Source organism: Coenobita brevimanus, chromosome 7 (genome assembly GCF_032717465.1).
Source record: "Coenobita brevimanus isolate Jiangsu-jjx chromosome 7, ASM3271746v2, whole genome shotgun sequence".
NCBI classification, from domain to species: Eukaryota; Metazoa; Arthropoda; class Malacostraca; order Decapoda; family Coenobitidae; genus Coenobita; species Coenobita brevimanus.
The window spans coordinates 6,018,159-6,044,394 of NC_136960.1; the positions used below are offsets into that span (position 1 = coordinate 6,018,159).

At 44.1% G+C, this 26,236-nt stretch overlaps 1 protein-coding gene across 1 annotated transcript in view; it reads left to right on the forward strand.

The window, feature by feature from the left end:
* The window catches only part of LOC145404425 (homeobox protein PKNOX1-like), a 152,892-nt gene that overhangs the window by 82,571 nt on the left and 44,085 nt on the right, over nucleotides 1-26,236 (forward strand). Inside the window, exon 3 of the mRNA XM_080275946.1 lies at nucleotides 22,364-22,588. Within this exon, the coding sequence (XP_080132072.1) occupies nucleotides 22,364-22,588 (225 nt within the window). The remainder of the gene's footprint in view (nucleotides 1-22,363; nucleotides 22,589-26,236) is intronic.

Consider the following 26,236-nt stretch of genomic DNA (forward strand, 5'->3'; position numbering starts at 1 on the left):
GCTGGAGTAATGAGGTAAATAGGTGGATGGATGGATGGATGGATGGTTGCAGGATGGATGGATGGATAGATGAATGGATGGGAGGAAGGTGGATGGATGAATGAACATATAAATCAGTGGATGGACAGATGAATGGATGGTTGGACAGATGGATGGATGGTTGGACAGATGGGTGGATGGTTGGACAGATGGATGGTTGGACAGATGGTTAGATGGTTGGACAGATGGTTAGATGGATGGATGGTTGGACAGATGGATGGATGGTTGGATAGGTGGATGGATGGTTGGATAGGTGGATGGATGGTTGGATGGATGGATGGATGGTTGGATAGGTGGATGGATGGTTGGATAGGTGGATGGTTGGACAGATGGATGGATGGTTGGATAGGTGGATGGATGGTTGGATAGATGGGTAGATGGACAGTTATATCAGTGGATGGATAGATGGATGGATGGGATGCTTTCGAAAGGTGAATAGAATCGTGCGTTTGCAGCAGGAAGTAGGTAAAAATGACTGCTGAAAGGGCGGTAGTGGGGATGTTTGTCTGGGCGTAGTAGTAGTAGCAGAAGCAGTAGCAGAAGCGGTGCCTTTTGATCAGCAGGGGATGGAGAGAGAGAGAGAGGGAGGGAGGGAGGGAGAGAGTATAAGAGAAAAAACGCATGAACAGGTAAAACAAGAGAGGATAATGTAAACCATCGAGTGAGTGGACGGAAGTAGGGTGGAGGGGGAAGGGGAGAGGGAGGGAGTAATTGCAGGGTGAGGGAGGAAGGAGGGAGGAGGAAAGGGGTGATTGGTAACAAGCAGAGATGGAAAAGGGATAAGGAAGGGGGAACAGAAACGTGTGTGTGTGTGTGTGTGAGAGAGAGAGAGAGAGAGAGAGAGAGAGAGAGAGAGAATGTTATTGATAAAAGGGAGAAGGAAAAGAAGGAGTCGATGAAGAGGAGTTAGAGATGAAAATAAGGAAAAACGAAAACATTAGACGGAGACGAAAATAATTGAGACAGAAAAGATGATAAAGAATAGACATATATCAAGAGAGAGAGAGAGAGAGAGAGAGAGAGAAAGACGAGGTAGGGAGGGAGAAAGGAAGAGGAAAGAGGCCAAGGACAGGGAGGAAAGGAGGGGGACCGGGATGGAGGGAGGAGAAAAGATAAGGACTGAGAGAACGGAATATGAGAATGACGTGGATGTTTTGAGGGAGGTTAGGATAGATAGATGGACAGGAAGATAGATAGATAGATAGAGGGAGAGAGAGAGAGAGAGAAAGCAAAGGGGATGTTGAGAAGGGAGGGTAAGAGAGGAAGTATTGGTAACATAAGGGATGGGAGATGAGGTAAAAAAAAAAAAAAAAGAGAGAGAGAGAAAGGGGGAGGAAAGGAGAGGAGAAGGGAGAAAGGGAGGGAGAACAGGAGGGAGGGAGTGAGGAAGGGAGAGAAAGAGGGGGAGGGAAGTGGGAGGAAGTGTACATCACAAATTATAAACATTAGAGAGAATGTGTGACTTCCGTTCGCTCGTTTAAAGATTAAATTTCACTAAAATAGAATATAGGGAGCAAGCAGAGAGAGAGAGAGAGAGAGAGAGAATATGGAGGTAAGAATCAGTGGAAATGATGTAAAGGGGATGTGAGAGGCAGGAAAAGGAGAATAATTAAGAGAGAAAGATGGGGAGAAAAGAAATAAAGAGGAAGAAGAGGCAGGAGAAGGAGGAAAGATGAGAAAAATGAAAGAGAAATATGGAGAAAGATAAGAAGACAGGAAGAGGAGGAGAAAGTAAAGAGAGAGGTGAGGGAAGAGGAGAGGAGAAAAAGAGGAAGGAAGAGCAGGACAGGGAAAAGAAAGAGGAAGATTGGGGAGAAAAAGAACGAAGAGGAAAGACAAAGAGACAAGATGAGGAGGATAGATGAAGGATGGAAAGGATGGAGAGAAGGAAGAGGAAAGGTGAGAAGAGAAAGAGGAGGAAGAAGAGTCAGGAGGAGGAGGAGGAGCCAGGCAAGCGGGTGGGAAGAGAATTGAGAAATTATGTGGAGGAGGAAAAAAATAAGGACTGTAGCGAACTAAATGGCGAAGAAATATAAGAATGGCCGGTGGAGGCTGTGAGGGAGGAGGAGGAGGAGGAAGAAGAGGAGGAGGAGAAGAAGAACAGGACTAGAAGGAGGAGGAGAAAAGTGAAGGAGAATAAGAGGAGGGCGAACTGTATGACGAAGAAATATAAGATTGGGTGGTGAAAGCAGTGGAAGAGGAGGGGAAGGAGGAGGAGATGATGATGAAGAAAGAAAGAGGAGGAGATGATGAAGAAAGAGGCAGACAAGAATATGATGATGATGATGAAAAGACAGACACTGAAGAGGATGAAGTGGAAGGAGGAGGTGTAGGAGGAGGAGATGCAGAGAAGGACAAAGACGAGGGAAGGAAGGACAGGACGAAGTGGAGGAGTAGCCGGAGGAAGAAATGTAAATGTAGGGAGAAGAGAAATAGATGAAGGAGAAGGAGGAGGATAATAAGGAGAAGGAGAACAACAACTGCAAATCTATAACTAAAAATCCTGTATCCCAGTACCTTACCTCCTGTCGGGGGGGTGGGGGGGGACAGGTAGGAGCCGGAAGTGAGGGAGGGGTTATAGATGACGGAAGCAGGGGTCGGGAAGTAAAGTACCGTATTATGCATCAGTCTTGAAACTGGAATTTAAAACTATAATATTTTTCTGTAATTTTGGGAGTACGTGTGGTTGTATACTGTTTTTATTCTGTATTCTAACTTGGCCTAAAATTGCCATCTCTCCATTGCTAAGTTGTAATGCTAAGGTAATGCTAGAATATGATGCTAGTGATGAAGATGTGCTGTGAGAAGAATGTAGAGCCATAGCATTGTCTCTTTCTTAATACTAGAATACGATGGTAGTCATGAAGAAGCCTATCCAGGAGAGAGAGAGAGAGAGAGAGAGTCCAGATCCATTCAAGTACCTGGGCACATTGCGTTTAAAAGCCTGGAGGTCATAGGCAGAGGGAAATACAGATTGAGGAAGACAATACCAGAGCTGGCCCGTGGTATACATGAAGGACTGAGAGTATGCCCGACCCCCTACGCAGACCTTGAGTGTGTATGTATGTGTGTACGGATGATTATATGTATGTATGTATGTATATTTCTCACCACAGTCAGCCATTTCTTCTTCACTGATGCTGCTGTTGATGATGATGATGGATATGAGTATTTCTGTGCATACTGTATGATTATTCACTCCATGTATACTGACACAGGCCCCATGTATGTATGTATGTGTTTGTATGTGTGTTTGTGTGTATATGTATGAGTGTATGTATATATAAATGTATGGATGTATGGATGTGATTTTATGTTGTACGTATGGATATGATTATGTGTGTGTATGTATGTATGTATATTTATGTATGCTTGTGTATGTATGTATGCCCCCTGATCCCTCTCAACTCCCAACCGCAGCATGACCCGTAAATAAGATGCTGATTATCCGGAGGGGGGGGGTAGTGAGGAAAGGAGAGGGAGAAGAAGAGAAGGGGGGAATAGTAGGGGAAGGAGGCTGCAGTAGGGGAACGAGAGAGAGAGAGAGAGAGGAGGGGGGGGGACGGAGAGGGGAGAGGAGGAAGGTGGGAGGAAAAAAAGGAGCATCGCATTGTAGAAGAGAGAGAGAGAGAGAACATGTAGTAAAGAGGATATAGATAAAAATAAAGCGAGAATAAAGAAGCAAGATGAAAAAAAAGTATAAATGGGAATGACGACAAAATAACTGTACTCTTTTCACACTAACTTGACCCAACATTCGTCCCCCCATCTTGAATGTTGAGTAGTGACAATAGATTAGCACTAGAGTATGTTGCTAGTCATGAAGAAGTGCTGTGGATCGGATGTAGAGCCTTAGTATTGTCTTTTTCTGCCACTGTGCTGCAAATATTACCACTGTAGCGAAGGAACTGTTGCCTTGCATAGTGGTTATAGAAACGGACAGACAGGCAGACAGATAGGCAGACAGATGAGCAGAGAGACAGACAGGCAAACAGATGAGCAGAGAGACAGACAGGCGGGCAGATAGGCAGACAGACAGACAGACAGGCAGACAGACAGATAGACAAATAGACAGATTAGCATACAGACAGACAGACGTTGCGACCCTTTATACAGAGAAGCGGTTACAGGGAGGGGAAAAAAACAAAGAAATAGAAAAACGTGAACAGGTGGAAAGAGTGGAAATAGAAAGGAAGGAGAGCAACAGCAGAGAGGGGAAGGGAGAAGGGACGACAGGGAGAGAGGAAGGGTTAGATAGGAGGAGAGGAGACAAGATACTGGAGGGAGACAGCAGGAGAGGGAAGAAAGATGGCGGATGGAGAGGGAAGGATGGAGGGACAGAGACTGCAAGGAGAGAAAGACAGCAGGGGAAGGAGAGAGAAAGCAGGGGAGGGGGAGAAGGAAGGGGACAAGAGACAGGAGGAGGGAGGTTGGAAGATAGGAGAGAAGGACGAGAGGAAGACAGCACGAGAGACAAGAAGGAAATGTGGAGGAGGAAAGACATGAGAGATGGAGGAAGACAGCAGGAAGGAGAGTAAGAGAGAGGAGGAAGACAGCAGGAAGGAGGGTAAGAAAGAGGGAGAAAGACAGCAGGAAGGAGGGTAAGAGAGAGGAAGGAAGACTACAGGAGAGACAGAAAAGGAGGAGGACAGATAGAAGAAGACAGCTGGAGAGGCAGTCCGGAGGAAGACAGGGGGGAGAAACAGTCGGGAGGAAGCCAGCAGGAGAGACAGTCGAGAGGAAGCCAGCAGGAGAGATAGGAGGGAGGAAGACAGGAGAGACAGGAGGGGTAGGATGTGGAGGGGCTCGCTTGCCTCTACAGGAGCGTCTTTATGGGCCATTATGCAGGAAATATCACCACTAAAGTAACGCGCTAATTCCTCCCCACACACGCCACCCATTTTTACCACCCCGCCCTACACCCACCCACCCTGCTGCTGACCCCCTGCTGAGTCTCCTGCTGATCCCTGCTGAGTCTCCTACTGTTCTCTGCTGTCCTCTAGTGCTGATTACTACTGACTGGCCTTCTAATCCCCTGCTGATATCCTTGTTGACACTTGCTGAGTTTCCTAGTGATCCCTGCTGATTCCCAAGTGATTCTGCTGACCGATCTTCCTTTCCCACTGCTGAGGCTACTGCTGATCGCTGCTGACACCCGCTGACCTGGCTTTTATCCCCTGCTGATTGCTTGCTTACCTGCCTTCTTATCCCCCTACTGACCACCCCTGCTGAATCTCCCAGTGATCCCTGCTGACACCTGCTGACTTCCCTGCTACCCTCTGCTGACATGCTCCCCTATTCCCCTGCTGGCCTTCTACTAATCCCACCCCTGCTGACTCCCCGCTGAGTCTCATAGCGATCCCTGCTGACACCTGCTGATCGGCGTTTTTATCACCTGCAGACTTTCTTGGATACTTCCCACTGACCTTCCTTCTTATCCCCCTGCTGACTCACCTACTCATCTGTGGTTGCTCCCGCTGATTCCCTGCTTACACACCTACTTATCCTTGCTGATCAACTGCTGACTCCTCCTGATGCCCTTATTAGTCCCCTGCTGAGGTTCGTTAGTCGCTGCTGACTTATGCCGATTCCTTCATTAATCCCTTGCTGATGTCCTTGTTAATCCCTGCTGACTCCTGCTGATGCCCTCGTTAATCCCCTGCTGATTCCTGCTGATGCCCTCGTTAATCCCCTGCTGACTCCTGCTGATGCCCTCGTTAATCCCCTGCTGATGCCCTTGTTAATCCCCTGCTGATGCCCTCGTTAATCCCTTGCTGACTCCTGCTGATGCCCTCGTTAATCCCCTGCTGACTCCTGCTGATGCCCTCGTTAATCCCCTGCTGACTCCTGCTGATGCCCTCGTTAATCCCCTGCTGACCTACTTCCCAGCCTGTTGATTCTGTTTATTCTTGACACATACCTCACCCTCTTTACCTCTCCTGCTGAGCCCCTGCTGACTTGAATATTTCCCTGCTAGTTTCTGCTCCTACTCTCTGCTTTCCTGCTTATCTTCAGCAGTTTTACCAGCTCTGTCACTGCTCATTCCTGACACACACTTACCCTACTCACCTCCCTATCTGCTGATCGCCTGCTGACTGCTGACCCTCTGAGTATCGCCTGCTGCCACCTCCTGCTTTCCTGCTGACATTTACAAGCCTTATCTCTGCTTAGTCCTTACACACACACACACACACACACACACACACACACACACACACACACACACACACACACACACACACACACACACACACACACACACTGTTTACCATCCCCTCTGCTGATCTCCTGCTGACCCACTGCTGTAACTGCTGACCCTTTGAGTATTTCCCTGCTGATTCCTGTTGTAGTTCTTTCACCCAAAGTTGGCCCAAATTTTCGTCCTTTTGCTCCTTAATTTTTTCATGTACATTATTTCATTGGCAGGAAAAAGGCATTGTACTCACTTTCCATAGCACTTCTTCGTGACTAGCATCATATTCTAGTGTTAATCTTTCTTTTCATAGCACTTCTTCGTGACTAGCATCATATTCTAGTGTTAATCTTTCTTTTCATTGTACTTCTTCGTGACTAGCATCATATTCTAGTGTTAATCTTTCTTTTCATAGCACTTCTTCGTGACTAGCATCATATTCTAGTGTTAATCTTTCTTTTCATAGCACTTCTTCGTGACTAGCATCATATTCTAATGTTAATCTTTCTGTTCATAGCACTTCTTCGTGACTAGCATCATATTCTAGTCTTAAACCTCTTGCTACAGCTTACCTTTCAAAACGGAAATATGGCAATTTTAGGCCAGGTAAAAGTAGGAAGTATATTACCTGCTGACTACCTGCTGGTGGAATTTTCTACTCATCCATAGTCTGTATACCTGCTGTTTATTTATTTATTTATTTATTTTGGGTTGTCAGTCTGCATATAGGCTACCTGCTGTTTATTTATTTATTTATTTATATATTTATTTTGGGTCGTCAGTCTGCATATACCTGCTGTTTACTTATTTATTTATTTATATATTTATTTTGGGTCGCCAGTCTGCATATACCTGCTGTTTATTTATTTATTTATTTATATATTTATTTTGGGTCGTCAGTCTGCATATACCTGCTGTTTATTTATTTATTTATTTATATATTTATTTTGGGTCGTCAGTCTGCATATACCTGCTGTTTACTTATTTATTTATTTATATATTTATTTTGGGTCGTCAGTCTGCATATAGGCTACCTGCTGTTTATTTATTTATTTATTTATTTTTGGTCGTCAGTCTGTATATACCTGCTTTCTTTCTTTATTTATTTTTGTTGCTGGTAACCTCTTCACTGCGATAAACGTCTCAAGGAAATCTTAAGACAGTTTTGCAGAGTTTAAAGATCCTCTCGTGCTGAAGGGGTTAATGAAGACTATACCGGTGATAAGCCTTTTGCAAAATAATTTCCTGGAGGTAACAATAAATAAATAAACTTAATAATAATAATAATAATAATAGTCATGGAAGTGATGAGATATGTTTGAAGAGTGATTAGTGAATGAATGACCCCTTCATCCCCCACCCCCGACCCCCACTCTCAGTCCTATCCCCAGCGTCACCCCCACCCCCAACCCCACCCCCGCGGCTCCTGTTGATGGTTGTCCGACTTACGTGTGTGTGTGTGTGTGTGTGTGTGTGTGTGTTTGTGTAATCAGCTTTATGATATATGATGATGGGAATTTGGGATATGATAATTGTTGATGATGATGATGATGGCAGTTTTAGCACAAGTATTACTGATTTTTCGTACACTTCTAAACTATTTATTATTTATCGTTATAGCAGTACCGAGATAAAGAATTTACGGTTATTATTGGCTTCTGTTAACTGCTTCTTATCTCACTTAGACTTGGAATAACGCAACCTTTATTTATTCATTATTTATTTATATATTTTCCTGGGAGGGGGTTAAGGAGCCTGAAGGTGTCATTACGGTCATCAGTAACCCCCTCATGGGTGGGAGAACTCTTGTAATGTATTTTGCTGAGTCAGGAGTGATGAAAAAAATTGCGCTGTCTTTTTTGCGGTGTGGAAGTGATAAAAAAAAAAAATGCTGTCTTTTTTGCAGTATGGAAGTGATGAAAAAAAAAATTGCTGTCTCTTTTGCAGTGTGGAAGTGATGAAAAAAAATGCACTGTCTTTTTTGCAGTGTGGAAGTGATAAAAAAAAATTGCGTTGTCTTTTCTGTCGTGTGAAAGCGATGAAAAAAAAATTGCGCTGTCTTTTTTGTAGTGTGTCTGGAGAGGGACGCCTTCATGTGGTGGCACTGGTATGGCTAGGCGGCTCAATTGCCTGGTTATCCACACGTTACCGTACTCTGTTACTCCCCTATCCCCTGAAGCAAGGATGGTGGCCTGAAGAACGGGAACTTATGCCTGCAGTCCACCGGGTTCACAGTCAGATGAGCCTGGGGTTGCAACTACTACTACTACTACTACTTTGACTTCTGTCTACTACTATTACTACTACTACTGCTATGACTTGTTTACTACTACTGCTACTACTACTATGACCTCTATTTACTACTACTAATACTACTACTATTATCGTCAGCCTTTTTTTTTTTTTTTTGTATCTTACGTATGTATGTATGTATGTATATATGTGTGTATGTATGTATATATATATGTATTACGCCATATAAAAATGCTATTAATATTTTCTTCATTGTGTTTATTTCGCGGGAGTGCTTTATTAGCGTCGATCAGGTTTCCCATGTATGCATTTCGTTAGCATGTTGTTTATTTGTTTATTTATTTACCATTTGCCGGTACGTGGGGGCCTATATATCCCCGCCAGACCCCGGCTTTCGCGTCGTTAATTTTCGCGGTGGTGTGGGGGGGACGCGCCAAATTAAAACCCGCGCCGATTTATTTCTCTATATATAAACGCTCTAAATTTCGCGGCCCCACAAAATTAATTAAGTTTTTGTTTTTTCTTTATTTCGTTTCCTTTTTTTTTTTTTTTTTTTTTACTTGCTGGCCCTAAGCTAGTGGTGGTCGTTATGTATAGGGATATATTGTTTTTTTTTTATTTATTGCTGTTTTGGTTTTGGTTAATGAGTTATTTTTATTATTATTATTGTTGTTCTTGCTTTATATTTTCTTCCTTTTATTTTCCTTCTTCTTCGTCTTATTATTATTGTTGGTGTTGTTTTTTCATTATTATTATTATTATTACTAGTAGTAGTAGTGGTAACAGTAGTAGTTTTTATTATAGTAGTAGTAGTAGTATAGTTGAAGTAATTTTGTTTTGTGTATCGTATTGGGCATTTTCTTAAATTATTGATTATTTTCATAAATGTTTTTCGTGCCCAGGTTAATGATTGTGTGTGTGTGTGTGTGTGTGTGTGTGTGTGTGTGTGTGTGTGTGTGTGTGTGTGTGTGTGTGAAATTAGTTGAAATTTATTCGGTTTTATGTATTTTGTATAACGATGTTTTCCCGTAGATTTTTATTTATTTTTTTTTTTCTCGCTGGAGTAAGCAATAATTTTTCTTAGTTGAAATTATATGTATTTCTGTATTGCATAAGACGATTTTTTTTTTCTTACGGATTTTTCATAATTAGGTTTCTGGTTTATTTTTATTTTATATGGTGAATTTATTTTTGTTTCTTATCGGACGAGTTTTTATTTGTATTGCTTTGAATCAGTATCGTGCTTTGTGGCAATATCGGTTTTTTTACGTGTTTTTTTTTTTTTTTTGGCATTTTGCTTTTTTTATACGATAGATATTTATAGATATCGAAATGTATCATAGTTTTTATTATTATTATTATTGTAATCTCCTCTCTGCTATGATGATGTGCAACAAAGAGCAAAGACAAGATATAAAACTGTTGCATCTCTCCTCCTATTGGTCATCGACGGCTTCCCTCATCCTGCACGCCCTCTCATTGGTCCGCGCCTCGGCCAATCAGAGGGGCCCGGAGCGATGACGTCACGGATCAGCTGATGACCGAGCCAGGCGGAATGTAAACAAAGGGAAGAAGCTGGAGGTGGTGAGAGGAGGCACAGTTGACGGGGAAATGAATGGCGTGGGTGATGAAGGGAGGGAGGGAGGGGAAGCTCCGTAGCGTCTTTTCCTGAGCGATTTATTTTTCTCATTACACATTTCCGCCCTCTTCTGTGTTACTTAAATCATCCTAATATCACCATACTCTGCATAAATAACGCACAAAACGATGTTAACTAGTCTTATCTAAAAATAAATCGATAAGGAAGAGGTGTTAGGGGGCTTACATGACCGCCGAGAATACGAGCCACGGTCCTCATGTTTGCCTCGTCTAGATAGCACAGGAGCCTTCTAAACACCCTATCCTTAGCGATTTAGTTTTAACATTATACCTGAACATTTTCTAGTGTTATTGACATCGTTGTTAGGGTGTCATGCACTGAATAAATCGCTAAGGAAAAAGTGTTGCGCACCAAGAAATCTCCCTTAATATGAATAAAATAGGTGGTGGCGAAGGGGTTAACGCGGTCACCCAGAGAGGCAGGATCTAATTATTAACTTGCAACATTGATTTACGGACTTGCGACATTGATTTATTCTTGCAACAATGATTTACGGACCAGCAACATTGATTTACAGTCTTGCAACATTGATTTACGGATTTGCAACGGACTTGCAACATTGATTTACGGGTTTGCAACATTGATTTATGGTCTTGCAACATTGATATATTCTTGCAACCTTGATTTACGGACTTGCAACCTTGATTTACGGACTTGCAACCTTGATTTACGGATTTGCAACAATCATTTACGGTCTTGCAACGTTAAATCAGTTTTGCAGCGTTGATTTACGGACTTGCAACATTGGTTTACGATTTGCAACATTGATTTACCTTGCAGCATTGATTCACGGACTTGCAACATTGATCCACTGTTGCTTCAGGTCCCTTGCAATCCCACCTTCGTTTTTCTTTTCGATATTTCAGGGAAGTGGAGACGATATATACCTGTGGAGTGTGGTGGAGAGTGGAGAGGTGAGGTGGATTTCACGTGAGCAGGTGGATCAGTATGAGGGTGGTGGTGAAGGGAGAAAAAAGTATATATATATATAGATTAACGTTATGCTGATAGTGGAGGGAGAATGTGCATCGAAACACACACACACACACACACACACACACACACACACACACACACACACACACACACACACACACACACACACACACACAGATAATAGATAGATAGGTAGATAGATAGATAGAAATAGTTCAGTAGATATAGATAGATAGATAAATACACACATACATATATACATGCATATAAGTAGATAGATTGAGTGGATACCTGTGTAGGGGGGTGGGAGAAATACCAACCCTTTCAGACCGACGATGCCATTTCTTTTATTCTTGCCATCTCCAGACGACTTTCTTTTTCTTTTTGTAGTTTAAGAAAGATATTTAAAGATAGGGATGTTATTTAAGGCCTTCATTACCTTAGGAGAGATACATTGAAGTGGTTGGTCCATGTGGAGAGAGTGGCGAACGAGAGACTAACGAGGAGGGTGTATGTGAGTGAGGTGGAGGGGGGAGAGGGAGGGGGAGACCGAGGATGAGATGGGGGGATGGAGTGGAGAGGATGGAAAGCGAGAGACTAACGAGGAGAATGTATGAGTGAGGTGGACGGGAGGAGAGGGAGGGGGGAGACCGCGGATGAAATGGAGGGATGGAGAGGTATATGAGAGAGGGGAGTGTGAGCTGGAGGGAGGGCAGCGAAATGGCGAGGGACAGGGCGACATGGAGGCGATTTGTTTGTGGCCACCCCTTACGGGATTAAGGCGGTTGGCCAGATAGATAGATTACCTTATTTAGTACGGGAGACATTACCTGTGTTAAAAAAAAAAAAAAAGGTGTGAAGGTAGCAAGATTGGCTGAAAAATTTAATAGGTCATCGTAGTGAAAGGGTTAAGGTACTGATAAAGGGAGGAAAAGTAGCGAAAAAAAATCCTGTAGTCTGTTCACTTTAACTTGGCCCAAATTTCCATCTCTTTGCTACTCATTTCACGTAGCTCAGTACCGTAATAACACAATACTCTGTTGCACTTCTTCGTGACTAGCATCGTATTCTGTCATTTATCTCTCGTTACAACTCGGCATTTAAGAGGGAGAGATGGCGGTGTTAGGCCAAGATAAAATGAACAAGGTATAGTGCCTGGTTGGATTTGCATAAGGAGGTTAGTGATGAATGTTGAGGTACTTGCCACCACCACCACCACACAACTACCACTACTACTACTACCACTACCACCACCTCACTAACCACCAACACTACAATTCCTACCACTGTTCCTACCTTACTGTCTCTCCTACCACACCTACCAACTCATCTACCACACATACCACAACACTTACCCTACCTGCCACCACTACTGCTACCATTACCACACCTAGCACCATTCCTACCCCACTCACTGCTATTCCTACCACCATTGCTACCACATTAACCACCATGCAGTATTCCCACTATCCAACCCAGCTCTACTTCCACCACCGAAGCTACCATTCCACTACCATTGCCACCTCTGCATTCGTTGCTACCATCATTCCTACCACAACTACCATCACCATTGCAACCTTCCACTCCTACCACAACTACCACCACCACATCTGCTCTGTCACCACTCCTACCATCATTCCTACCACAACTACCATCATTCTTATCACCATTCACCTCGCGTCTCACCAAGTACCACCACCATAACTACCACATCTCCCACTACTACCATCACTCCTACCTCACCAGCCACCACCACCACAACTACCACATCTCCCACTACTACCATCACTCCTACCTCACCAACCACCACCACCACAACTACCACCACGTCTCCCACCACTACCATCACTCCTACCTCACCAACCACCACCACCATAACTACCATATCTCCCACCACAACCCTCACTCCTACCTCACATCTACCACATCTCCCACTACTACCATCACTCCTACCTCACAACTACCACCATTTCTACCATCGCCAGCAGCATGACAACCACCATCGGAGGCCACGCAACATAACTCATGCCCTCGCGAAACAGAACTTAACCTAATGAAGATTTATGGCGGGAGTAACACACATGGCTCGCTAGTTACCCATAGAGCTGTCCCCGCCCTGCCTAACCCTGTCCCCGCCCTGCCTAACCCCTGTCCCCACCCTGCCTAACCCCTGTCCCCACCCTGCCTAACCCTTGTCCTCGCCCTGCCTAACCCCTGTCCCCACTCAGCCTAACCCAGTACACCCTGACTAACCCCTGTCCCCACCCTGCCTACTCCTGTCCTCACCCTGCTTAACAGTGTACGCCCTGCTTAACTGTCCCCACCCTGCCTAACCCTGTCCCCACTCTGCCAAACCCATCCCCACCCTGTCTAACCCCCCTGTCCCCACCCTGTCTAACCCTGTCCTCACCCTGCCTAGCCCGTCCTCGCCCTGCCTAACCCTGTCCCCACCCTGCCTAGCCCTGTCCCCGCCCCGCCTAACCCTGTACACCCTGCCTAACCCTGTCCCCACTGTGCCAAACCCTGTACGCCCTGCTTAACTCTGTCCACACCCTGCCTAACCCCTGTCCACACCCTGCCTAACCCCTGTCCCTACCCTGCCTAACCCCCTGTCCCCACCCTGTCCCCCTCCTGACCATCTCTCTCTCTGTCCATCGTGTCATTACCTCTGTCAGTAGTTGGAGGTGGATTTGCTTTCGTCCGTGTCTGTCTGTCTGTTTGCGTACAAGATACCTTAAAAAAAATCAATTAAACTTAGTGGATAGGTGGGCAGTGGATGAAGGAACAGCTGATTAGGTTTGTGGATTGGATGCAGGTGAAAAAAGGAAAAAAACTATCTATCTACCTAGCCCTGTATCTATCTACCTAGCCCTTTATCTGTCCGTTGTAGCCCTATATCTACCTATCTAGCCCTATATCTATCTACCTAGCCCTGTATCTATCTACCTAGCCCTTTATCTATCTACCTAGCCCTGTATCTATCTATTCTAGCCCTGTATCTATCTATTCTAGCCCTGTATCTATTCTAGCCCTGTATCTATCTACCTAGCCCTTTATCTATCTACCTAGCCCTGTGTCTATATACCTAGCCCTGTATCTATCTACCTAGCCCTGTATCTCTCTCTCTCTCTCTCTCTCTCTCTCTCTCTCTCTCTCTCTCTCTCAGCGTATTGTTAGTAATCATAACCTCATAGTTAGTATCGAGAGAGAGAGAGAGAGAAGAAGAAGAAGAAGAAGGAGGGAAAGGAGACAGGAGAGAAAGGGAGAAGAAAAAGTGGGAAGGATGTAGGGAGGGAAAAGGGAGAGGAGGAAGGAGGGAGAATGACAGGAAAACAGGGAGAGAAAGAATTAGGGAAGGAGAAAAGGAAGGAGGGAAGAATGGAGGGAAATAAAGAAGGAAGGAAGAAAGGAAATAAGGAATGAAAGAAAGAAAGAAGGAAGGAATGAGGGAGGAAGAGAGAGAAAGGAAAAGAAGGAAGGGAGAGGAAAGGGGGAGGATATGGGAAGCAGGAGGGAGAAAGGGAGAGAAGGAAAGAACATGAGAGAAGGATGGGAGAGAGAAAGGGAGAGAAGGAAAGGAGAGCATGAGAGAAGGATGGAGGGAGGGATGAGGGGAGAGAGAGAGAGAAGGAAAGAACATGAGAAAAGGATGGAAGGAGGGAGGGAGAAACGGAGAGAAGGAAAGGATGGATGGAAGAATGGAGGGAGGAAGGGGAGAAGGGAGAGAAGGATGGAGGGAGGGAAGTAGAGAAGGAGAGAGGAGGAGCCGTGTAAGCCTGCCAAAGGGTTTAACAAATGCCTCTCCTCCATCTCACACCTCCCTCCCTCCCTCTCTCCCTCCCTCCCTCCCTTCCTCCCCCCTTTCCCTCCCTATACCTACTTCTCTACCTCCCTCCTTCCTCCCTTCCTTCTTCTCAACCTTCCCCCCCTCTCTTTCTCAATATTTCCCTCTTTCGCTTCCTCCCTCATTTCTTCATCTACTCTCTCTCTCTCTCTCTCTCTCTCTCTCTCTCTCTCTCTTTTACATTATATTTCCCTTCCTTGTTACTTTTTATTTTTTCTTATTTTCTTTACTTCCTTTATTTCCTATTTCATATCTTTATTTATTTATTTATTTATTTATTTTTACTTAACATCTTCTATTAGGCTACTTATTTTTTCCAGACGATTTCATTCAACTTAAGATTTTTTTCGCGACTTTCAGGGGTCAAATTAAGCCTTCAGTAACCCCTTCAGCACGAGGGGCGTTCTTAAGATGAAATACAATCGTCTTAAGATGAAATACAATCATCTTAAGGTGAAATACAATCGTCTTAAGGTGAAATACAATCGTCTTAAGGTGAAATACAATCGTCTTAAGGTGAAATACAATCGTCTTAAGGTGAAATACAATCGTCTTAAGGTGAAATACAATCGTCTTAAGGTGAAATACAATCGTCTTATGCTGCAATCTTCTTAAGGTGAAATGCAATCGTCTTAAGGTGAAATGCAATCGTCTTAAGGTGAAATACAATCGTCTGGAGGAAGGAAGAAAATACTAAAAGAAATGATCGTAGTGAAGGGAAAATCATGCCTTTATGTTTTTATTTTCTACTTTATTTCCCTATGATTTTTCCTCTTTATTTTTTTTTTAATTTCTAAGTCCCGTTCAACCCATTCAGGCCGAGAACCTCTTTTTTTCTTCAGTTCCCCCCCCCCTGTTTCCCCAACTTCACTCCATCCCCATTAATTCCTTCTTTCTCCTCCATTTCTCCATCTCTCTCCTCTCTCCCTCCCTCCCCCTCTCTTTCCTCCCCTCCCCTCTCCTTCCTTCTATACACGCTTTCCCTTCTCCCACCTACCCGTTTCTTCCTTTCCCTCCCTCACTTCTTCCTCTCTCTCTCTCTCTCTCTCTCTCTCTCTCTCTCTCTCTCTCTCTCTCTCTCTCACACACACACACACACACACACACACACACACACACACAATCTTCCCCTCCTCCTCCCCCCACCTTGTTAACCGTGAGGGGCAATAGGGGGGCACATAACTCCTGCCCCCCCTTACCTCCCCCCCCTCCCATTAGCATAGTGCCATTCATACACTGCTCGTAAATACTTCGCCAGCTTGGGTGTGGCCTCTGTACGGTGGAGAGAGAGAGAGAGAGAGAGAGAGAGAGAGAGAGAGAGAGAGAGAGAGAGAGACCAAAAAAAAATAATAAGTGAGATGAATGCAAGGATTTGGGAATAAATAACTGAATTGAAATGGAAGATATAGAAGGGAGTGGAAGAGAGCCAGGGTGATTGAGGAAGGAGGTGGTTGAGAGGCAGGGAGAGTAGGTGAAGGGAGAGAAGAGGAGAGGCAGGGAGAGGAATGACAGGGAGGGGAAAGAAAAGACAGGGAGGGAGAAGGAATGACAAGGAGGGGAAAGGAATGACAGGGAGAGGAGAGGAAAGACAGGGAGGGGAAAGGAAAGACAGGGAGAGGAAAGGAAAGACAGGGAGAGGAAAGGAAAGATAAGGAAAGAAGACAAAAGCAGAAGTAGAAGAGAGGTAGGAAGAAGATAGGATAGATAGGGAGAGAAATGGTTTGACAGGGAGAGAAGGAGTAAGGCAGGAAGAGAAATGAGAGAGGGAGAGTACTGTAGAAATGGGGATAGGAGAGGTAAGGCAGGGAGAGGAGAGGTAAAACAGGGATAGGAGAGGTAAAGCAGGGAGAGGAGAGGTAAGGCAGGGAGAGGAAAGGTAAAGCAGGGAGAGGAAAGATAAGGTAGAGAGGAGAAAGGAGGGACAGAAATCAGAGGAGAAAAAAAAAAGAAAAGGAAAGCAAACAGCATCAGTCCAATTGGTCCTTTCAGTATTGTAATTTATTGTAGTACTTTATGGCGAACAGGGAATTGAAGGGAGGAAGGCAGGTAGGGTGAAGGGAAGGCAGAGAAATAGGATGCAAGGGAGGGAGGTAGAGAAACAGGCTGCAAGGGAGGGAGGTAGAGAAACAGGCTGCAAGGGAGGGGCATAGAGAGACAGGGTGGTGCAAGGGTTGGAGAGGTAGGGGTGAAAGGAAGGGGAAGTGGCAGGGTAAGCACAGTGATGGAGAATGGCAAGGGAGGTTGATGGAAGGGAATGAAAAGGTTAGATGATGGAAGGGAATGGGGAGGCACATGATGGAAGAGTTATAATGGAAAGGATGCAAAGGAAGGAAGGAGGCATATATGGAGAGGATGGATAGAAGGAGGGTGGGGAAGGATGGAAAGGAGGGAGAGGATAAATACAAGGAAAAGGAAGGCAGGGAAAGCTGTGGAAGAATATTTTTTAAGGGAAGGAATTAAAGGTAGGAGGAAAGACAGTTGGAAAAGGAAACAGGGATGCGACAGAGGAAGGGAAAGAAGGGAAGGAGGAAGAGATGGACAGGAAGGAGGGATGTACAAGTGGGAGAGATGGAAGGGGAGGAGGAAGGAATAGAAAGGAAGGAGAGAGGCACAGATGAAAAAGATGGAAGAGAGGGAGTGATGGAAGAGAGGTGGTGTTGGAAGGAAGGCAGAAGAGAATGAATATAGGGGATGGAGGAAGAGACGAAGTGGAATGAGGGCTAGAGAGAGAGAGAGAGAGAGAGAGAGAGAGAAGGGGGGGGAGGAAGGAACCATGAATTATAGGGTGAAAGGAAAACTGGGAAGGAAAAGTTAAAAATGGGAGAGGATGAAAATAAAGGAAAGGGTAAAAGGAAAAAAGATCTAAGGAAATGACGTAAACAGTAATGAGAGGTGATGGAGAAGGAGGGATGGAAAAGTATTAGAAATATACGTATGGTGGAAAGGGTGGGAAAGAAGGAAGGAGGGGAGGAAAGGGGATGGATGGAAGGGAAAGAGGAATGCAAAGATGGGTGGAGGGAATGAAATAAACGATGATAAAGTAAGTGTTTGAAGGAGGGAGAGAGAGAGAGAGAGAGAGGTGAATAAAGGATAGATGGTAGGAGAAAATGAGAAGAGAAGAGTAAGAGAAGATAGAAAGATAAAACGACGGAAGGAGAAATTGTGATATGATAAAGAACAGGTGACAGAGAAAATAAATAAAGTTAAATAAAGAGAAAGGAAAGAGGAAATGATAAAAACGGGAATAACAGAATAAAGGAAGAGAGAAATAAAATGAGTAAGGAAAGGTAATGACAGGAATAGTGGAAGGTTAACGAATGAGAGATGAAGTGGAGTGAAATTTATTGAGAAGTAAAAGTGATGATGATGAGGAGGAGGAGGATAATGATGATGATGATGATGATGGTGATTTTTGACTGTGATGATGATGATGGTGGTGAGTGATGATGATGATGATGGTGATGATGATGATGATGATGATGATGATGATGAGGAGGAGGAGGAGGAGGAGGAGGATAATGATGAAGATGATGGTGATTTTTAACAGTGAGGATGGTGATTTTGATGATGGTGATGGTGATGATTATGATTATGATGATGATGATAATGGTGGTGATGATGATGGTGAATGTATATTATGATATTTTGACGATGACGACGACGACGATGATGATGTTGATGATGATGATGATGATGATGATAATAATGATGATGGTGATGATTTTGACGATGATGATGATGGTGATGGTTTGGACGATGATGATGATGAAAAGAGTACATGAGAGGAACACAACACTCCTTATCAATTGTGAGAAGGGGTGGAGGGAGAGGAGAGGAGGAAAACAAGAGGTAAAGAAGGGAGAGAAGAGGAGGTAGGAGAAAAATATAAGGGAGAAGAGGAGGTGGAGGGAGGAGGAGAAAAGTAGGTAGAAAAGAGATAAGTGAGAGAAAAGAGACGAGGAGAGAAGAAGTAAAGAGGGAGGGAAGGATGAAGAAGAGGTAAGGGGATGAGGAAAGAGGGGAGAAGTAAATGGAAGAGGGAAGGGAGGAGAAGAGGCGAGGGGAGAGGGAAGAGAGAAGGGAGAAGTAAGGGGGAGAGGAAAGGAAGAAGAGAAAGAGTAAAGGGAAGAAAAGAGGTATGAGGGAGAGGGAAGGGAGATGGACAGAGAGAGAGGGGAAGAAAGAGGAGGAGGAGGAGGAGGAGGGAAGAGAGAGGAAGAAAGAGGAGGAGGGAAGAAAGAGGAGGAAACAAAAAAGAAGAATCGGTAAGGAGGAGAGGGAAGGAAGAGAGGTTAAGCAGAGAAGACACCCAGATGCAGCAAATAAAAGATGATAGGGGAGAGATGGTCGGTAGGAGAGCATATTTTAGGAGGGAAGAGGGTTAAGAAGGAAGGAGGTAAGAAGAAGCGGAGAGAAAAGAGAAGATGTGATTGAGAAGAGGAAGAAATATGGAAAAGAGAGGAGGGAAGAAGAAGAAGAAGAAAGGAGGGAAGAGGGTTAAGAAGGAAGGAGGTAAGGAGAAGCGGAGAGAGAAAAGAGAAGATGTGAGTGAGAGGAGGAAGAAATATGGAAAGGAGACTAGGGAAGAAGAAGAAGAAAGGAGGGAAGAGGGTTTGGAAGGATGGAAGTAAGAAGAAGCGGAGGGAGAAGAGAAGATGTGAGTGAGAGGAGGAAGAAATGTGAAAAAGATGGGAGGGAAGAAGAAGAAGAAAGGAGGGAAGAGGGTTCAGAAGGAAGGAAGTAAGAAGCAGCGAAGTTAGGAGGGAAGAGAAGATGTGAGTGAGAGGAGGAAGAAATGTGGAAAAGATGGGAAGGAAGAAGAGGAAAAAGATGATGAGAAAGGAAAGGTGAAAATATGAGTAAGGAGAAAAATTGGAGGTGGGAATAAGAACGAATGAAGGAAGAAGGAAAAGAAGAGAGGAAGTGAGAGTAAGAGGAAGGGAAGATGGGAGGGAAAAGAGGAGAATGTGAGTGAGAACGGCACTTGAAGGAAAGGAAGAGAGAGAGAGAAACATAGAGAGAGAGAGAGAGAGAGAGAGAGAGAGAGAGTGAGGACAGAAAGAAAGGTGAATTAGATAAGATATCAAAGGGAAGGTAGGAGAGAGGAGGTAGGAAGGAAGGTGAGGCGATGAAAGGACAGGTGAAGAGGGAAATGAGAAGTGAGAGGAGTGGTGAGGGGGAAAGCTTGAAGAGGAGAGGAGAGGAGGAAAGGGAGAAGAGGCGAGGAGAGGAGGAAAGGGAGAAGAGAGAGGAGAGGAGGAAAGGGAGAAGAGAAGAGGAGAGGAGAGAAGGTAGGAGAGGGGGTGCGATTGCTAAGAATTAAAACACGGGAATCAGCCCGTCTGGATATTGCTGAGAGAGAGAGAGAGAGAGAGAGAGCACAGCGTCTTCAGGTATTGGTCAAAATCACCCCCAATGCTTTCCCCTGCACACCTACATCACTCACCCCTACCCCAATCCCTACCTTCTTTCCCAGCCTCCCCCTCCCACCCCCACCCCTGTCCTCTTTCCTACAACTTCTCCCCTCTCCCCTCCATCCTCCCTCTCCACCCTCCACCCATTCTCCCCCCACCCCCGACCACCCACACGGACGAGCTGGAACCAATGAGCCGGGGGACATTGAAGGATGGGGGAAAGTGACTGTCCTAGCACCCACCCACACACACCCATACACCACCCTCACCCACCCACACACACCCATACACCACCCACACACCACCCACATACACCTACACCCTCCCAATACACATTTCTCACTCACCCACATCCACTTCATACACAACCCTCACCGACCCACATCCATCCACACACCACCCTCTCACCCACCCACATCCTCCCCATACACCAGCCTCATCCACCTTCCGATCCATCCATCCACTCAGAATCGCCCATACACAATTCTCACCCACACTCACCCACCCATACACACTGACCCATACCCACCCACCCACACCCAAACTAGCCCATACCCACCCACCCACACCCACACACTACCCCAACCCACCTCAACATTCCCAACCCATACAGTGCCCTCTCCTCATAATGTATAGATGAAATTACAATGAATGAGTAATGGGGAGAATGGGGTGGGGAAGGAGGGGGTAAGAAGTGGAGGGAGGGGAGGGGAGCGGGGAAAGGGTTGGGGAGGAAAGGATAGGAGAAGAGCTTTTGGGGAGGAGAGGAAATGTGGGGAAGAGAGGATAAGAAGTGGAGAGAGGGAGGGGAGGGGGCTAGGAGAGGAGTGGATTTGGAGTGGAAAAAGAAGAATAAGGAGAAGATGAGGGAGAGGATCAAAGACGTGAGAATGGCAGGGAAAGAAGAATCAACGTGAGGAGGAGGAGAGAGAAAAGGAGAGGAAAAAAAGATAGAAATGGCAGAGAAGAGAGCCGAGCAGTGGAATGAAGAAAGAAGAAAAAGAAAGGAGAAGGATGGAAGATGTGAAAGATGGGGAAGAAGAATTGATAAGTAATGGATTTGAGAGAGAGAGAGAGAGAGAGTGTGTGTGTGTGTGTGTGTGTGTGTGTGTGTGTGTGTGTGTGTGTGTGTGTGTGTGTGTGTGTGTGTTTCCTTTCAAATATCTACTGTAGTTTGGTTGTGAAAAGCGTGTGTGTGTGTGTGTGTGTGTGTGTGTGTGTGTGTGTGTGTGTGTGTGTGTGTGTATGTGTGTGTGTGTGTGTGTGTTTCCTTTCATTAAATATCTGCTGTAGTTTGCTTGTGAAAAGCGCGCTCGTGTGTGTGTGTGTGTGTGTGTGTGTGTGTGTGTGTGTGTGTGTGTGACTAGAAAATGAATATATAAAACAGGATAGCCATTACTATCACTGAGCCGTACCCCAAACACACAAGAGAAGGTGTGTATATTGACCTACTTGTATTTTCACCTATATACACCTGACCTACCTGTATATTCACCTGTATACACCTGTCAGCAATCGGACCCATTTTTTTACCATTAAAAGATACGTATTATTTTACCTTTTTTTTTTTTTTTTAAGTTGAACAGAGGAAAGAAAAAAAAAATAATAATAATCCATAGAACAGATTGCAGGTGTCCTTCATTAAAAAAAAAAAAAATAAACTAATGTGTCCTTTTTCGTGCCTTAATGTCCTTTGTCTCACCTTAATGTGTCCTTTTTCTCACCTTAATGTGTCCTTTTTCTCACCTTAATGTGTCCTTTGTCTCACCTTAATGTGTCCTTTGTCTCACCTTAATGTGTCCTTTTTCTCACCTTACTGTGTCCTGTCTCACCTTAATGTGTCCTTTGTCTCACCTTAATGTGTCCTTTGTCTCACCTTAATGTGTCCTTTGTCTCACCTTAATGTGTCCTTTGTCTCACCTTCCTTTGTCTCACCTTATTGTGTCCTTTGTCTCACCTTAATGTGTCCTGTTTCTCAGTGTGTCTTTTTCTCACCTTAATCTGTCCTTTATCTCCCGTTGCAGATGATCAAAGCCATACAGGTGTTACGTATACACCTACTGGAGCTGGAGAAGGTGCAGGAGTTGTGCAAGGACTTCTGCAACCGATACATCACGTGTCTGAAGGGCAAGATGCAGAGTGAGAACCTGCTGAGGACCGAGTATGGCTATGACTCCCCCGGCTCTCCAGATGGTGGCAGTCCTTACAACGGCCACCACCAGCTGCACATGCCGCACCCCCACCCGCAGGTTAGGTCATTGCTGCCGCATCTCTCCAATACCCCTCATCCACACCACCAGCTCCACATGCCGCACCCCTACCCCCAGGTTAGGTTACTGTTGCCACGACATCCACACCTGTCAGTCGTTTCTCCCGCAGGTTAGGTCCTTTTTTTTTTTTTTTTGCTCATCTCTCACCTGCATCCCTCCAACACCCCTCATCCACACCTCCACCTCCACATGACCTCCCTCCATGTTAGGTCACTTGCCAAAACACCCACATCTCTCAGGAAAATTTTAATCCACACCTGTCAGTCGTTTTTCCCGCAGGTTAGGTCCTTTTTTTTTGCTTCATCTCTCACCTGCATCTGTCCAGCACCCCTCATCCACACCACCAGCTCCACATCCCGCACCCCTGTCCACAGGTGAGATCACTGTTATCGCATCCCTCATCCACACCCCAAACGACCTTTAATACACACCTGTCAGTTATCTCTTTCACAGGTCAGGTAATTGATCCCACACCTCTATCACACCTCACATGCACATCTCACTCTCAAGTTGGGTTATTTTACTGCACCTCTTATAAACGACATTATCAGCTTATGTACATTTAACCCTAATAATTATATCACCAATTTAACCCCATTAGCCCAAGGACGTACTTTCCATTTTCGTGCTATCTCCAGACGATTTTATTCATCTTAGGAAGGAAGGGGGGTTAATGAAGGCCCTGTTTAACCCCTCCAGTTCGAAAAATCTCTCTCTGGCTGAATGAAATCGTCTGGAGGCAGCAAGAATGGACTACAAGAGACGTCCTTAAATTGGAGAGGGTAATGCCCTGATGTTTACAATGTTCTTTATATATTTATTTTGCACCTACAGTATTTTCCGGCTTAATTTTTTTTTTTCCATCATACATATCCATAACGTGCCATTCTCCTGCTGTCTTTGGCGTGTAATTAAAATCATTCATGAGTAGTGTATATTTCTAGCTCTCAGTCTTTTATGTGATTTTTTATATATTCTGAGCTCTCAATCTGTTTGCATTATAACTCGTAGCTTTTATACACACATATTGCATCAGTGTATATTTTCAGCTCTCACTCTGCCATATCATTCAAAGCTGTCACCCACATATTGATGCAGTTTATATTCTCAGCTGCCAGTCCCTGTAATTCAAAGCTATAGTGCATGTACTGAATTAGTGTATAGTCTCATCTCTGTTTATTAATATTACTCAAAAGCTGACATACACAAATTAAATCATTGTATATTCTTCGTCCTCAATCTGTATGCTTTGTCATTCACTTCACTCAGACACATATTGATACATATTCTCAGCTCTCATTCTGTTTACCCCATCATTCAAAGCTGTCATGCTCATACCCAAGCACTGTATACTCGTAGCAGTCAGTTTTATAGCCTGGTATATCAGTGTGGCTCAGGTATACCCATAATTCCAAGCCTCCATGTGTATATCAACATGTACGGATCTTGAATTTGGCGCTCTGTTATCTTGTTCTTGTTTTTTCGCACGCCTGGCTTTTGGCTCCTTCTTCCTTGCTTAAAGAAGAAAATCCCGGATGTCCTCTGAGTCTTGCTTCACTTTAAGAAACGTTATAAATATGGATGTTGTCTAAGTACACCTGTTTGAGTCTGGTTGTAAATATAAAGCAATTGAGTTTTATGGCAGCGACGCTTGTGAAGATAGAATATGAAAGTAGATAGACACTTCTGAAGATTGATAGATAGACTAGACACTTGTGAAGATAGATAGATAGAATGTGAAGATAGATAGACACTTCTGAAGATTAATAGATAGACTAGACACTTGTGAAGCTAGATAGATAGAATATGAAGATAGATAGGATAGACACTTGTGAAGATAAACAGATAGATAGAATATGGAGATAGATAGAATAGACACGTGTGAAGGGCTGTTTCTTTGTGTGTGTGTGTGTGTGTGAGAGAGAGAGAGAGAGAGAGAGAGAGAGAGAGAGAGAGAGAGAGAGAGAGAGAGAGTCCTATATCCTTGATCAAAATACTAGTTGTACCCCACAATACTCGTACGAAAAGATTTGAAAACATTCGTAAAACCAGACTATGTTACATTTGATAGTGTTGGTAGTTCAGAATTCTTGGTCCGAGTGTCATATTGTATCACACCGCAAAGCTGCATATAGTATTTTCGTTGTGGGTGCACGGATGGTCAGCTCCGGAACAGTTCTCTCAGGTTTTATCATTCTATCTTTCCCTCTGCCTATGACCTCCAGTTTTTCATTATGTATTAGGTCTAGGGATCTTGAAGGGACCTGGATTTTAGCTCCGTCTTGGTTATTTCTCCTATGACGGACGATTATTGTGAACCTGCAGCCTTTAGTTCCATATCAGTGACAAAAATACATAGGCTGAGACCTGACTTTTGCTGTTTTTTCATTAGTTGTACATGAACTTCAGTGAACGAGACCTGACTTCTCGCTGTTTCTCACCAGTTCTAAATAATTTTCACTGGATGAGAGTGGATTTTCGGTATTTTTCACCAGTTGTAAATAATCTTCAAGCAAGATTCTAGGGATGAGTGTTTGGCAGGCTGTACAGTAAACGTAGTAAGTGTTGTTGTGAGATCTGGTCAGTGCGTTGTGTATATATATGTATTAATAGATAGGTAGACATTTTTTTTATAATATATTTACATATTTAGAAGCATATTAGTTGAAATAATACTTTCGTTTTGATTCATAAAATGTGTGTGTGTGTGTGTTTGTGTGTGTGTGTGTGTGTGTGTGTGTGTGTGTGTGTGTGTGTGTGTGAGAGAGAGAGAGAGAGAGAGAGAGAGAGAGAGAGAGAGAGAGAGAGATTCATATAAAAATTTTGGAAATGGTTGTTTGATTGGGTGTAGACGAGTTGCTTACCTGTAGTCACACCTGTCCACATTGCTCTTATTACACCTGTTTATGGCCGTGTTATTTAGCCTTTCAGCGTGAGGATCGGTTTATTATTTTATTGCTGTTTCCAGGCAGTTTAATTTAGCTTAGGAAAGACCTCGTACTGAAGGGGTTAAGGAAGTGGCATAGGAGTAAATAGAAGTATGCGTCATCGGAGTGAATTGGTTAAGAAAGCAGCCCAACACTTCTTCGTTACTAGTATTTCCCCATATGGCGCGTTAATAAGCTTTACTGAACATTAACGCAAATTGTGTAAATATTAAAAGGCTGTGGTTGATGAAAGTGAAGATGTTAATAGTAATATGTAAGATAAATCACTATTGAAGAGGTGTTATGTAATATCCTAGGCTGTGGTTAGAACACATGGGGATACATTATTTTTTTATTTAATTTGTTTTTCCTCTGTTCATCCCCTGTTAAGAAAATCAGGCGTAATATACGATAGAAGTTGGCGAGAGGAAATCAGTGAAAGAAATAAAATAAGGTGGTGAGAATACGGACCCCAGATCCCTAATTAACACACACCTGGATTGACTTTACAACCTGGTACACCTGACACTACACTCCCCGTCGCTATACTCCAGTCACTTTAACCTGGTAGAGATTTTCGTCCTTTTCAAGCTCATTTCACGTAGCATAGTGGCAGAAAAAAGATAATGGCCTGTCACTACATTCGTTTCTGTAACACTTCTTCGTGACCAGCATTATGTTCTGGTGTTAATTTGTTGTT